This window comes from Cyprinodon variegatus, unplaced genomic scaffold (assembly GCF_000732505.1).
Source record: "Cyprinodon variegatus isolate N-32 unplaced genomic scaffold, C_variegatus-1.0 Scaffold35, whole genome shotgun sequence".
Classification (NCBI taxonomy): domain Eukaryota; kingdom Metazoa; phylum Chordata; class Actinopteri; order Cyprinodontiformes; family Cyprinodontidae; genus Cyprinodon; species Cyprinodon variegatus.
The window spans coordinates 917,032-932,264 of record NW_015150488.1 but is presented as its reverse complement, the minus strand read 5'-3'; the positions used below and the strand labels follow the sequence as shown (position 1 = coordinate 932,264).

The 15,233-nt window shown below is 38.3% G+C and overlaps 2 protein-coding genes across 2 annotated transcripts in view; one reads left to right on the top strand and one right to left on the bottom strand.

The window, feature by feature from the left end:
- LOC107104306 (low affinity vacuolar monovalent cation/H(+) antiporter-like) overlaps positions 1-12,352 on the top strand; it is a 17,635-nt gene extending 5,283 nt beyond the window's left edge. Inside the window, exons 5-20 of the mRNA XM_015404292.1 lie at positions 1,157-1,273; positions 1,356-1,417; positions 3,329-3,481; positions 5,025-5,216; positions 5,305-5,404; positions 5,480-5,621; positions 5,717-5,900; positions 7,441-7,540; positions 7,721-7,854; positions 7,937-7,968; positions 8,592-8,704; positions 9,801-9,946; positions 10,021-10,115; positions 10,194-10,272; positions 10,377-10,485; positions 11,500-12,352. Coding sequence (XP_015259778.1) covers positions 1,157-1,273; positions 1,356-1,417; positions 3,329-3,481; positions 5,025-5,216; positions 5,305-5,404; positions 5,480-5,621; positions 5,717-5,900; positions 7,441-7,540; positions 7,721-7,854; positions 7,937-7,968; positions 8,592-8,704; positions 9,801-9,946; positions 10,021-10,115; positions 10,194-10,272; positions 10,377-10,485; positions 11,500-11,573 — 1,832 coding nt within the window. The 3' untranslated portion in view covers positions 11,574-12,352. The remainder of the gene's footprint in view (positions 1-1,156; positions 1,274-1,355; positions 1,418-3,328; positions 3,482-5,024; positions 5,217-5,304; positions 5,405-5,479; positions 5,622-5,716; positions 5,901-7,440; positions 7,541-7,720; positions 7,855-7,936; positions 7,969-8,591; positions 8,705-9,800; positions 9,947-10,020; positions 10,116-10,193; positions 10,273-10,376; positions 10,486-11,499) is intronic.
- Positions 12,353-13,598: 1,246 nt separating this feature from the next.
- The window catches only part of LOC107103732 (kelch domain-containing protein 10-like), an 8,232-nt gene continuing 6,597 nt past the window's right edge, over positions 13,599-15,233 (bottom strand). The window contains exons 8-9 of the mRNA XM_015403545.1: positions 15,024-15,043; positions 13,599-14,781 (exon numbers count right to left, since the gene is read on the bottom strand). Of these exons, the coding sequence (XP_015259031.1) occupies positions 14,527-14,781; positions 15,024-15,043 (275 nt within the window). The 3' untranslated portion in view covers positions 13,599-14,526. The remainder of the gene's footprint in view (positions 14,782-15,023; positions 15,044-15,233) is intronic.

Sequence of the window (15,233 nt, the reverse complement as noted above, 5' to 3'; positions counted from 1 at the left end):
TTCCTTTCCACTGTCGGTACAAGCTTGCTTAGTGTTAGGGATTGCCTTCAAGTCAATTAGTCAATGCAATCAACTGGTTTCCTTAGACAGAAAACTTTAAATCAATTTGACTGTATGATCTGGTGAACTGTAAAGTGCCTTGAGATGACATGTGTTGTGAATTGGTGCTGTATAAATAAACTGAATTGAAATGAATTGAATTCACCCAATAGACATCCTACACTAGGATTTTAAGCAAAAAAATATCATCACTAAAGAAGCAGGCTGTTTATACTGTAATGATTCCTGTCTGGTCCTGCCCGTGAAGCTACTGTGTACAGTCCCATGACATGATTCCCTGCTCCCTCTGCTGCACTGGCAATAAGGTCTGCGGGGTCACACTTGCGGCAGCTCCAGTTACTAGCAGTTGCTGCATCTGGGTGCAGAACTTTATATTCCTGGCTTTCCCAGAGGGTAGCTGCCAGATTGTTGAAAGCCATTTGTGTGAGTAGAGTAGATCTGTTCTTCTTCTTCTGCCTGCTTAGCCCCTGTTGGACAGGCTTGTTGGCTTCTGATCTATGGACATCACCTCCTGCCTCGCCTCTTGACCAAGTCGGGGAGGTTAACCTAGATGTAAATACAATAGATTTCACATCAGGATTTGTTAAAAGAAAGATTAGTGCCAAATGCTAGAATGTAGAACAGCAGAAGGCCTGATAACCTCATACCCTTATACTCTTCAGTATGTGAGCATACCTGCCAGTAGGCCAGCCTTTTCAATCTGTCCTGTTCTCTCCTGTTATTTGCAGAGGAATTAAAGTTATGATTTTCACTGGCTGCTAGCCATCGCTAAACATAAATGAATGTTTTAATTACGTCACTCTGTGTTATTACTACATGAGTCTGGCTAAGCTAAGAAATTCTACAATGAATTTGACCTTTTGATGATATGGTAATGGTACAAATGTATCGATGTTATTACTGCTGAGCTGCTTTTTTAAGATTGTTGGAGAATTGCTTTCATTGTTCTTACAAATAAAAAAAGAGGATTTTTTGTTACAGCTTAAGAAGTGTTTTTGTGTAATTAATTATAAGAGAGGATTTGTGAAACCCTGTTTTCAAGTCTGCTTAAAAAAAACAACTTTTTGAGTTTTGTTTTTGATTTGACTGTTTCCAGGTCAGTTCATCACCTGTGGAAACGTTGCGTATGTGCTCCTCTTTGGTTGGTGGGTGTCTCTGGTGTATTTTGTTGTCGGCCTCCTTATGTTTGTCACTATTATCGGTGTACCCTACGGTAAGTGGGACCTTATTGGGAGATTGTATTAGAAATACGTTCTCTGTCTAATTCTTCCTCTTTTCGTTCTCTATTACTTCAGGGAAGCTTTGCTGGAAGTTGTGCTGCTACTTCCTCTGGCCATTTGGAAACACAATCCATGAGGTATTGCTTGGCCTCAGCGTCTTTTCCCATTCAGCTTGCCCCTCATGTTTTTCTGCATCATTTCTCTGACTTGTTGTGAAGAAAGCAGAAACCAGTTTTCCTAACTAAAACCACAGGGTTTGAAAACTACAGCTGCACTTCTTCTTTGAAACCATGAAAATGCAGAAGAAACTAAATACTTTTACTTCGTTTTACAAAGATTTAAAAGGTAGAGCTTATTTTTGGCTTTTTAAAGAAGAACATGTGTGGAAGTCTGGTATTATCACTTCTTTGTTGTTAATATCTAGTTGTAAGTCATGTCTGATATCCAGCTTATTTACAGTGATTTGCAAATGTATTTATAGTGCTTGAGTGTTTTCTTATTTTGTTAAAAATACAAACATCAACGTTATTTAATATAACTTTGTCTAATAGACCTAAAGAGAGCATCACATCATTGATTAATTGAAGGAAAAGGAGTGATTTTTCAAATATTTTAATTCAATTTTTGCTTTTATTTATGTTTGATATGAGGGATTGTTTGTGCAGGACTTTTTTTTTCTCCATGCATGTCTAAAAGCTCGAACTATGGATAACTGAGGCCCTATATATGCTATATTCTACTTTAAGCTTAGAACATAATAACCTACTCATTAAATGGAATGAAAATATAAAGAATTATTCGTTTTTAATGCTGCTCTCTATGTACCATTTACAGCAAGTACTGAGAATATAAACATATTTTGTTGCAAATAAAAAAACTTTCCTAGACATTCACCATTGTAGGCAATATCTGTATAATTATATTGAAATAAATTAGGCTAAATCAGGAAAATACTACATCTAAACAATTAAAAATAACACACAATAAGGTCTAAAACAAATCAAAATAGTATTTTCTAACAACTGTGAACAACCTTGATTTTTGTTTGGTATCAGTTTAAGAGAGCTTGCAGACATTGAAGAGATTCAGCTACCAGATCTTCCACTTCTAAGGACCTGTGAGTTTTGCAATCCTGAAACAAGGCCCAGGTTATCTGAGCCTTTCTTGCAGTATGGAAGATCTCAGATATGATTTGATCAGTTTTAAGGCCAAGAAGCCGCGGCCATAGATCATACTCTGCTTGCAAGACGTGTGGCAAACATGAAATTAGACTCTTTTTCTTGCCCCTCGTTCATAAAAGCCTGATCTGAGGAGTGGAAGCCTAATTTTATTTGGTTACCTAGGTCTACGTCCTAGGCTGCTGATATTAGCCGCTCCTCCAGAATGACCATGAGCCCTTTGGTTACATCTAGCTCTGACTAATGCTTTCCTTAAACTGCTTGTCAGTTTAACAAAATGCCCTATCCTGGTATGTTTGGAGTCTGGTCATGTTTTTTCTTTCTTTTCTCAGGTAGTAAGAACTGTGTAAGATAGCCAAAGCATAGGCTTAGGATTGATAATGTCAATATAAATTGTGAGGTTTCAGGAAAGAGGGAAGTCTGGGAATCTGTTGCCTTCATGACCCAGTCCCGGATAAAGTGGAAGACGATGCGTATGAGTATATATAGCGATATAATTTTGTTTAGCAAACCTGATATGATATTTCCCATATTTTAATACGCTATATATAAATTGTAGTGTATTATTACTGATTAAAGTTCCTGGTTTTATGTTCTTTTAAAGGGATTATTTCTAACATGATAACTGGAGAAGTTTTATTAACATAGCAAAATAAATTTCTTTGTGTTGTTTCTTTGTGTTATAAGCTTTGGCTGTATTTTCCAGCCCTACTTTGGATTTGGTTTTTAATCTAAATCTGCTTTAAGTCCATCCACCTGCAGCTTTGTTTTTGTAGCCTTGTTTGAGCCTTTATAATGTGCCCTGATGTGCATTACAGATGTTAGGTAATGTTGGAGAAAAGCCTCTTATAAGTGGTTGATTTTGTCCAGATTGGAAACACTTTGAGAAGATGTTGTGAGGAGGCACCAGACTGTGAGTGCAGCATGGAGACATCCGAGGACAGCTCACCAGTTCTGGTGCATTCGGTCACAGAGGGACCAGGTCCAGGGATGCCAGAACCACCTCTACGCACTCCTTATTGGGTACATGCCTACAATCACACAGTCTTTGGAATATGTACAGAAAAATACACAGCTTATATAGCTTTGAGTGCTGATTGTTACTCTGAGGACTGATGGTGTCCTACACTGTCCAAATTGTTTAGGTAATTGAACTGGTGTCACCATATTCATTTGAGAAGCTGAACGCAGTTTGAATTGTGCTGTTAATTAAATAATTACTGTTTTATAATTTAGCATCTTCGTCTAACATTTTCTCTTTATTTTATATTACAAATATTAAATTCTATGTATTTTACTGAGATTTTATCTGACAAAACACCACAAGGAAGGGCATAGATCTTCTCATTTACATCAAATGAATCAGAAATAATTAGCAGCTATGTTGATCCCATTTGAGTTTGATCCCTCAATGAATCTAGTGCAGCCAATACTTTTGTTTACATGCTAAAAATTTCACAATCGAATTGAAATGTATTTGGGATCTGTGGATATAAAAAGGCAGGACTAAAAATATTTAATGTGAGCGTGCCATTTGGAATCCTACTTGAGTGGTCAAACATAGCATGTAACCCATCAAACTAGACATCATTTCATGTTTATATGTGACTGACATGCACACTCAGCTTAGTCTGCCTTATTCAGAATAATTTGATCCTAACCAGTGTTTACATGCATGCTCATTGGGTTATCAATCAGCATAAACCAACCGTCTCAGTTACATTTCAATTTAATTAGATTATTCCGACTGCCTTGTTTGCATGACTCATTTTAGTCCAATCTGCTGTTTATTCCGATTGTTTAGGTCCAAGGAAAGAAAGATAATATTGTGGAGAGCGCTTCCTTTTTCAGCTGAAAATGAAAGGTGTAAGGATAAGAGATTGATCGATACAATTTTTCTTCGGCTGATGCCAGTACCGATTATTTTGTCATCAGTATAACTGATCACTGATTTGTGCTGCTGATTAGTCTTGGACCACTTCTTTATGACGATATTACTTTCTCATCCTCTATATGATAAAAACAGAAAAATTATAAAAACTGTTACTCAAATGTGTCAATAAAAAAGAAAAAAAAAACTATAAACAATGGACAGGTTGTGCCCCATTTGATCTCAAAAGCAAAGATATCAGCTGCCCAATTTATGGTTCTACGGATTATATTTTCAAAAACATTGCATACAATTCCAGTAAAATACTTTGTAGTTTTTAGTCATAGTGTACATGGATAGGCTATATAATAGAAATATTTTCATATGGAGCTTTATTGAGGGCCATAAAGTTTGTTATAGTTCAATTTTATTTTTCTTTTAGGCAAATTTTTATGGCTCCACTTTAGCTCCATACATAAATGCAAAGAAATGGGTCCAAACACGAGTAGGAGAGAATCTACAGCTGCATAAAAAATAAGCCACAAGTGCAGAGAAGAAGCATGGAGATTTTATGGTATTAAAATCTACGTGCATAGAAATTTTAAAATATGTGTGCAAAGTAGTTAAGATGTATATTTTAAATTAAGCTGCTTGTATTTCATAGTATTTACTCAGACTGCTCTCCTTGTTTTCAAGCACCGTCTCTCCACCTACGTATGGCTGCTGCTGGGTTATCCTCCCTTGGCTGTCATACACTGCCTGGTCTGCTTCGTTTCCTGGATCCTGGTCTTCACCATCCCGGTCTCCAAGATGAGCGCTCAGACTTTGACCGTCATTCTACTCCTCCCTCCAGAGGACATCTTACTCTCCACCAGCACTCACAGGAAGGTAAAGCACTGAAGATAGAGATGTGAGCAACCACCCCCAGTTTTATGGAGATTTATTAGTTTCTTTGTGCTTTTAATCTGACCTGCAGCATCAAGGCTATGAAACCAGAGCTCTGCTGTGCTGCTACCACGCTGCAAACTGCTACTACTACAAGTACACTGTTGATGGGATCAATGTGTTTGCAGTCAGTATCCTTTACTAGTGTTCTATCTGTGCTTGTGTTTTATGACAAGACTTATAAAGATCTTTGACTCACATGTCAGACCTCCTACCTCTAGTTATATTTGCTCTGGTCATCGGATATGTGGACAAAGGAAACCAGTTTGCCAGTTCAGATGTGAAGTTTGCCACAGCGATCAGCTCCATCATTCCTCTCTCCTATTACATTGGTATGGGCATTGCAAGGTAAAAAAACAACAACTACCAAATTGTTACACCTGTAGAGAAGAAAAAGGTTTTCTACTCAAGTGACTATAATGATGTTGCTTCTTTTCCTGCAGTATCTCTGCTCAGAGTAACTTTGCTGTGGGAGCAGTGGTCAACGCCACCTTCGGCTCCATCACAGAGCTGACCTTTTACATCACAGCTCTGCTCAGAGGCCACCGGGCAGCCAATCCCTGTCTGCAGGAGGTGGTAAAGGCTGCGCTGACTGGAACCCTGCTGGGATGCATCCTATTCATCCCTGTGAGCACACAACCACTTTTTCTTCATTTTCCTTTTACATTTTCACTATTTAGGGTATATTCTAAATTAAAAGCACATTAAAAGATGCATATTGATGCACTTGAATGTACACATTTTACTTAATAATAACTTAATGGGTTTAAATAGATTATCATTTTATAGCTCTAACATTTATATCATTCTAAATTATAATTTCACTAAACTTAGTTTATTTAATAGGAAAAGTTGTGCTTTTTATATAAAATAATTATGCATTGAGTTTTGTCTTGGGGCTTTTTATAGTTACTGCTACCTTCCACGGGGAGAGTAAAGCAACAAATTATCATTGCTAAAGGGACCATGTAGGTATAATAACTGAAAGTTGAGAGGAAGAAAAAAACGTGAGAGATAAAAGCTGCAATAGAAAATCCTACATCTCGTTTAATGGAGAAATTCTTTTTTTTTTTTTACCATTTGTGACATCCGCCCACACTACCAGAAGGACCAACACCCACTTTAATGAATATTTTATTGCTGGGCTTGATGGGGCGATGAATATGCCTGACCTAAGCCTCACAAAGAATCAGTTAGTATTGTCGCGAGGACGAGACTACCTGAGAGATATCAGAGCCAAAGATACTGACAAGCTGAAGACTATCAAAGGAAATCAGGCTTCCTGCACACCTCAGCAGAACCACAGTGATATCAATGCAGTCCTGTCAACAGCTCAGCTGTAGAGGTGGTCAGTAGCACCAAATAGCACATCACAGACAACCTCACCTGGACTGTGAACACCACCTCGCTGGTTAAGAGGGCACAGAAGCGCTTGCACTTCCTGCGGAGGATGAGGAGATCCCACCTGCCCCCACCCATTCTCCTTATTGCCCTCTAGGAAGAGGCTTTGCAGCATCCGATGCAGGTCCAGCAGATTCAGCTTTCTCCCCACTGCCATCAGAGTTTTGAACTGTTAAGCTCTAAACTGGATTCTGCATCACACTCGTAATATTATTTTGAACCACCAATGTGGCTGAAACTTTTATAATCCTTTTAACTAGGAGCATTTTGCACCATATTTATTTTGCACTACATTGAACCTTTCCATGTTGATGCCCTTTTGAATCATTATGTTTTAAACTGGTTCTCCTTTTCTCATACTCTGTTTACATGATGATCACTGCTGCATAAGCTGCTGTTATAAGCTGTAAGCAACGTAATTTTAAACGTAAGTTTGTCAAAATCTAAGTCTGTCACAAGATTGAGGCATTAATTCATACAGAGCTGTCAGCTACATAGAAATAGCTGTTCAATAGGCAGACATTTCTGCAAGAAATTAAGTTTTTATTGATCTCTGAGAAACTGTTTTCTTTTGATGTAAAATCAGAAAAGGTAACAAAAAAACCTGCTTTTATACAATATATCATATTATATTATTGAATAACAGAAACACTAACTTTTCTATCATATTCTGATTTGTTGAGATTAAACTGCAGATATGTCTTAAATGATAAAATAAAACTAGCAGTCAACATAAACTAACCCAAGATGCTTTTTGCTTTTTTAGGGTGTCAGTATGATAATAGGGGGCCTGAAACACAGGGAGCAGAGGTTCAACAGCCGATCTGCAGGAGTGAGCTCAGCATTGCTTTTTATTTCTGTGGGAGGTAGGCATTTCAGTACCAGTAAGTATTGTTTAGGACGTTCCCCAAGAAATTTGGATGTTAATGTTCAATAGGTTAAACATGACGGAAGATCTGGTAATGATCAGCAGAGTGTGGTGGCGAGGATTTCTAAATATTTTGGTCTCAAATAGTTGAGTAAACCACTTTTTTTTTATCCTACAGGTGTTTTTGCACCCACACTGTTTTCCAAGGCTTATGGGAACCTGGTGTGCAGCGCCTGCACCAACGCCACTGGAGGAAACAGCACAAGCAACGCCAGCGGCCCATTTGTGTGCCACAACTGCCACTACGATCTGGTTAGATAGCAGGGGCTCTAATGTGTTTACGCTCATATTTACAGCCCTGTCCCTAAAAGTGACCCTTCTTTTGTTTTTACAGAAAAATGGTACACTGTTCCACAACAACATTGAGTGAGTCCTGCTTTATCCTCACAGTTTTTATGTTTTCAGATAAAATTCCAGACTTCTTGAGACTCAGCATTCCAGAGTTCTTTGTGTTATATCTTCATTCTAAAACACTAAAGATCACTTGGAGTTTATGGCAAAACCTAGAAAAAGAGAACTGTAGGCAAGGAGGGGGAGGACAGTAATTACTGATACAAGGAAGGGAAGACGGAAACGAAAAAAAGAAAGGCAGGAAAGACACAAGGAAGGAAATAAAAAAAAAAGGTAATGAAAAGGAAGAAAGGAGATGGCAAGAAAAAACCCCGGAAAGAGTAAAGTAAGGATAGGCAAAAAGGAAGACAGAAAAAAAGGACCCAAGGAATTAGACAAAGGCATATGGCGGGCTATTTAAGCCAGAAGAAAGGAAAGAAAACAACAAATAACACGAAAGAAAGGGATGTCCAAGAAAGAAATAGAAAGAATGCAACATTAGATAGGTGAATAATATTTGGAAAAAAACTAGATTACCAGACTTTTGGGAAAGTTGTCCAAACCTAAAAAGTATAGAAATTAAATTCCAATTTTTTTAGACTTCATAGTCACCCTGTGTTAAACTGAGCCTTTGTATTTGACTGAGTGTGTTCTGTTAGGCCTCTGATCTACACGGTGTCAGTCTTCCTGCCTGCTGCCTACATCATTGGACTGATATTTACCCTGAAGACACACTCACACATTTACGACATCCATGTCGGAGGAGGACAGGGTGAGGTTCAAGCATCACTCCCACTGAACAGTAGTTTCATGGTGACTGTTCAGGTTAAAAATTATGAATAAACGCAGCTTCAGTAATGTTTCAAAACAGCAGATTTTAAGCACATTTCTACCAGGATTTAATTCAATTCAGTTTATTTTTATAGTGCCAATTCACAACACGTTATCTCAAGGCACTTTACAGTTCACCAGATCATACAGTCAGACTGATTCAAAGTTTTCTATCTAAGGAAAACCAGTTGATGCATCAACTCATTGACTTGAATGCAATCCCTCACACTAAGCATGCTTGTAGCGACAGTGGAGAGGAAAAACTCCCTTTTAACAGGAAGAAACCTTTAGCAGAACCAGGCTCAGTGTGAGTGGCCATCTGCCGAGGCCGACTGGGGTTCAAGGAGTCAGAAGCAGAGACACAAAAAGCAGCTGTGAAAGTGGACTGGTCCAGGAAACACAAAGCCAGGCAGACAAGCTCTGAGCCAACTCCCATGTCAGAGGAGGAAGTTTAGAAAGAATGTTTGTAACCGTGATGTGAGACCGCTGTGGGAATGGTGGGAATCACTGGAGGGAATGACTGGAGGTCCTGTCTCCAAGTTGCAGCTGCCTGGCTGAATTTGAAGTAGGTCCTCATTACTTCATATCCTGCCCAGTTTACTCGGTGCATAGACCTCCCACCTCTGTGCTTGACAGAAATACAGCCATTCTAAGTTTGCACCTTGAAATATTAGTCAAATTTTATGCTGGTTAGATTCGACCTACCTTCAGTCTGTGGTGATGGTAAACTCACCTCCTTGGGGACGGTGACGCTGGTTTTGAGCGTGTTCTGGAGTTTTTCCTTGGACGTTTTAGTGTTACCAAGCCGCTCCTCCAATAAATGTCATGGGGAAGGATATAAAAAGGTAAAAAAGTTTCTGTAAGATCCTGACCACAACAGTACTCAATCATATAATCATTACTACCTGGACAAAAAAATTGTAAAAAAAAAAAAAATCAGATCAATAATTAGTCTGGCATGAGCTTTTATTAGTTTACCATTAAAGCCTGATGATCTCACCTGTCATATTTACTCCTTGATTTCTGCCTGTGTGCAGAAACCGGCCACCATGGGACGGTTGTCCACTGGTCACGGTGGAGGTCTCTTCTTATCCTCATCGTGGCCACCGTCCTCATGTCTGCCTGTGCCGACCTCGCCACTGAGCACATCCAGCCCATTCTTAACCAGCCCAACATCTCTCAGGTTGGTGCATCTCTCTGAACATCCAACTCATTCCTGTTGCTTTGTTTACCCTTTCTACATCTTCCTTCCCCCAGTACTTCATTGGGGTGACGGTTCTGGCAATGGTCCCCGAGATCCCAGAGATTGTTAACGGGATCCAGTTTGCACTCCAAAACAACATCAGTTTAAGGTAACCACAGTCCTACTAGAGATGAGAAGTTAAACACAGATTTCTGTCTCTGAAATTAGCTTTTCTTCATTCCCCCAGTTTAGAGGTTGGAAGCTGCATAGCTGTGCAAGTCTGCATGCTACAGATTCCAATACTGGTCCTTTTTAATGCCTTCTGTGTAAGAAAATCCTCTCACTCTCCTTAGTTAATATATGAAAGAAAATGTTTGATGATTGACATTTTGCATGATAAGAACCTATTTTTTTTCTTTTTTTTAAACAGGATGTGGGGTTTGTGCTGCTCTTTAGCGACCAGCACATGTGGGCCAGCATCTTCAGCGTCATTTTAGTGAACTACATTTTTATGGACGGCAAGTCAGATTATTTTCAGGGTAAGTCTAAAGCAATTCAATCTTTTAAAAAAAGATACTAAGAGTTGATGACATTCTGGAATAAGACATCCATATTTCAGAATCAGTCCTTAAATGTTGGACTTAATATTTCGGGACAACCCCCATGCAGCTGATCCAAAAATCCCATTTATGAAAATTATTCAGACTTGCATGTTATTTAAAGCATGTTTTTAGTTTCCACTTTTCTTCATTGAATGGGAAACTTGAACTTAGTGAAAGCTGGTGGTCCTCCCTTTTTCAGGGGCAGTTTTGCTGTAGACTGTTACATTACTTGCTAAATATTCAGCTATGTGTTTGGGTATGAAAATATGCATACCTACAGGGAAACAACAGATATTCTGATATAGAAGTATTATGTTTCTTTTTTTAAAGGCACACCACGGACTTTGTGACTTAAATGGTTGATGCATGAGTTATTCGATTCCTCAGGCCAATATACAGGGCCTGATACTATCAATGCTACGAGCGGGACTCCCCTCTTATAAAAAACAACTATGTGAGTTGGGAGAAGACGCACCGTCATTGGCCAGGTCATGTGACCTGGAAGAACATATGGCTGCAGGCTCTTATAGTCATGGAGCTAAGGCTTTTTCTCTATTTTTTCACCTGCTCAATTACTGGTCATGGCTGAGGCAAGGAAAAAGTTAAAAAGAGAAAATGTGAAAGGGATGGAAGAGATTGTGTGTGAGGAAAAACAAGTCGATCTAGGAAAGGAGTTTATTCGTTGGTGCAGAAGAAGTCTGATGTAAAACAGATTTTATTTTCTCAACTTTATTATTAGACTGGTAAGTTAACACTTTAGTTCAATTACACGGTCATATGTTGTTTTTATTTTCAATGTTTAGTAGAACCAAAATACAGGCAGTTACAAGTTTGGCGCCCCTAGTGGCCAAAAGTTACATGGCGTGCCTATAAATCTTCAAACTGTGATCCAGTCTAGCGAGAAGAGTGCAATCATTGAGTTATTTTTTTTTATTATTATTGTTTCTTCAGGTACAGCTCTAGTGGTCGTCTACCTCATCCTCCTGGCTTCGTATTACTTCGCTCCGTCTCCAGCTGGCTGCTGAAAGCGGAACTCCGTTTCACTTCAAATTATTTTTAAACCATTGTGGACAAAATGAGCAAAAAACTGTTACTGATGGATTAGCTCAGTTGCTAAGGAGTGAAATCTTTATTTTCTTTAAGGCAACAGAAAAGTCAACTGCGGTAGCTACTTTCATCTGCAGTCTTAATTATGACTCTGCTGAAAGACATGTAAAGAAAATGTTAATCCCTTTATTGTCCCACAATGGGGAAATTTGTTCTCTGCATTGTGACCCATCCCCTGCGGGGAGCAGTGGGCTGCCATTGTGTGGTGCCTGGGGAGCAGTGTGGGGTTAATGGTTTTGCTCAGGAACTCAGAGTGGAGGCTGTGGGAATCAAACTGGGTACTTGCAACCTTTTCAGAGTACAAGCGCACTGCTCTAACCACTAGACCGACACTCCCCTAATATACATATTTAACAGAGTTGCTTTATTCTCATGAAGGGTTTTCTTATGAAACTGTGAAGAAATAAAAAAAGGTGTATTTTTAAACATTGAAAATATACAATAAAAAAAAAAAAAAAACATTTCAAGATGGGATTGTGAATTTTTGTTAAGGTGCATCTTAATAAATTAGAAAACCAAGTTAATTTCAGTGGTCAGTTACTTATCCTTATGAGTTTCTCTCCACTCATTTTGATGATTATGAAACAAATAGATTTTCCCTCCCAGAAAAAGCTTTCAGTAGTTTTGGGAAATTGTCACATTTAAGAGTCACATCGTGAAATTTCTCAGTCTAAGTGGATTTCAGTTGAATCACTAAAACAGCTTTAATGGTATTCCAGTTTAAGCTGAACCAGTGTCCCACTGTAATTCCATTTACCAAATGTCAGATCATGCCACACATGATTTTTAAAAGAACAAACAAAACAGCTGCCTGTTTTTATTGTTTGCACAGACCAAAGAATAACAGCTACGAAACAACAAAGCCATATTTACGTTCACTTCTCCCCCAAAATCATTTATACAAAGCCACATGCACATCATATCGGCATGCAGGAGATCTTTTTTAGCACAAAAAATGCAAACAAACAGGTCAATACATTTACGGAGCATGCTGCTTTGAAAAATAAAGCATATTAAGGCCACAAATTGCCAAAATTAAGTAAGTAAAAGGGAAACAATCCAAAAGCATCATATTATAACAGGAACAGCTGTGAAACAGATTTTTTTTTTTTTTAATCAACAGGTTAAAGGCCTGTTAGGAAGCATCAGCACACATCTCCAGAATAACTGCAGGGTTTTCTACATTTGGTTTGTCTGCAGAGCTCTCCTGTCACAGTTTTCAATGTCCTGAGTATATTTCACACACTTTGACGAGGACTCATTCTGTAAAATTACACAAACTACCAAGGCCCCCCTCCCGAAGAGGAAAACAACAAAATTTTAACAGTATGTTCAAATGTAAAAGCTGAGCACAGGATCATAAAAACATCTGCATCTGATACAGGAAATGTTTAAAATGTTAATAAAATGAGCAGCACAGTGTTCAAATAAATAATAAAAAAGTATATGTACAGTCAGCCTATTGGAGTGACGAATCAGGAACATCGAAAGGCTCAAATGTAGAGCGCTGCCACCATGGTTCAAAAAATAATATATATATATATATCCTTTCCAAAACGAAAAGTTTGAATAATCTGCCATCGAAGGCAACAAATGGATGAAGGAAAATAATTCATAACTTGTGGAGCATCATGTGTAAATTCATAATAAAGAATTTTTCAACACAATAAAGTAAGGGGATAATTTTCCAGGTCTGGAAAAGTTTGAAAAACAATCAGTTGAGTCTGGAAAATTATTAGAAATCCTAGATACTTTATTGTTTCTAAAAAAATAAGTATGCCAACTAAAAAAACAGATTATTTTTAAATCTTTTTTTCTGAAATTTGCCCGTCGCAAACTGAATTTAACACTGAAAACCAGCATCCTTTTAAAGAAACAAAATACGGGAACAGTTTTACTGCTTTTGTTATAAAAAAAAAACTAAACCTTATTTTTAAACAAGGTCTGGTTCAGATATTAGCAAATAAAGTATTGGAGCAGATTAAAATCTAACTAAATTGTGCTTTTAAGAATTGGTATTTGGTCCTAAGAGCTGATCTGAATTAGTCTAGATGCCAATAATAGAATGGAATAGCCCTAACACACTGCCAAATGAGAAGCGTTATTCAGCTTTCTTTTGTTCCTAATCGTCCAGAAAAGTTTTTCCACTCAAATTCCTATTAATTTAGAACTGCCAGAACAATCTGCAAATCTAAGCATGAAATGATGTGTAGGAACCATGAAGGTAAAAACATAGAGGCACCAGATGTTTCACAGTGAGCCTTTAAAAAGAGGCAATCAGATCAGAGGCCAGTGTGATCAATGAACGGACCTTTTTTTTTTTTTTTTTAAAACAATGAACAGCTCAACAGTAAAACTGCACATCATGGCCCCAGAAAGATCTGAAGAAATTTCAGATATCCGCCTCTCCTTTATCTTTAGTGAAGCCCAAATCAGCTACAGATGTCATCTGATGAAAAATGGAAATCTCAGGGGATTCAACACTGCAACAGGCCTCAGTGTGGTACCAAGTAATCAGGGAAATATCATCATTACACAACCTGCATTCACATTCACTTTGTCTTTACTTGCTTTAGTTTCTTTTTTTGTTGTTGAAATCAACCCTCATGCTCTACAAGTTTCTGGGACAAAGGAAACGTGCACAAAGGCTTTACATTACAAGTCAGGTTTTACATGTGCATAGAGGTTACAACCTGCACCCCTTCGATGTCTCTGACTAACATTTGAATTTCTGACAAAAAAAAAATCAAGTGTTGTTTAAAAACAAAAAAAAAGTATTTTCCTCAAAGTCTGACATTACAGGAGCTTGTCTTTGACCTACTTACCACCAACTTTAGTGCTGGTGATCATCAGTGAGCTTCTTTATTCAGTCTATTTGAGCCTCTGAATTAGTGAATGTGTCAGTCCCAGGCTCAGCAGCTGAAGGGTGGACAGCTGTGTTACATGAGGGAACGTTTTCAACAGTTTCTCCCAGGTCATTTCCAGCAGGCTGGGCACCACCAGCCACACTTTGTACAGAGAGGCAGTTCTTCGGTTTCCAGACATGTTGACGACCCCGCCGTGGACGTACATGCAGCCAGCCTGAAGGAGCAGCAAAGAGTAGATTAAACCTCTATAGGTGAGTATCTATGGTCACTGCCCACAGTTTTACAGATTGTGGTGTCATGAGCACCAAGTCAGACTGTCAGACAAAACCTCCCTCAGTCGGTTAGTTTTCATAGGTGTTAAAACTCTTAGTTTGACTTTCAACTTGGGTACAGCATCACAATTAGATGTCATTTGAATTAAAATTTACTTTTTCTTTGGCACATAAATGTGTTTGTGTTTATTTAATCATACTTTCTTCCTCCGTCAGTCCTGAGACCTGCTGGATGTGGAAATTTGGGACCTTTATTGGCAATTTTAAAGAAAATTTAAAAAGATACTCTTTAAATTTAGGAAGATTAGTAGCGTTCCACAAAAGGCCTTCTTGTTGTTTTCCTCTGACGTTCTTTTTTTAAAATATGCTACTCACCGGGTCGTCAGCGCTGTTCAATGACGTTCCAAAAAAAGTTTCGTAAAGAAAAAACGTTCCTGTA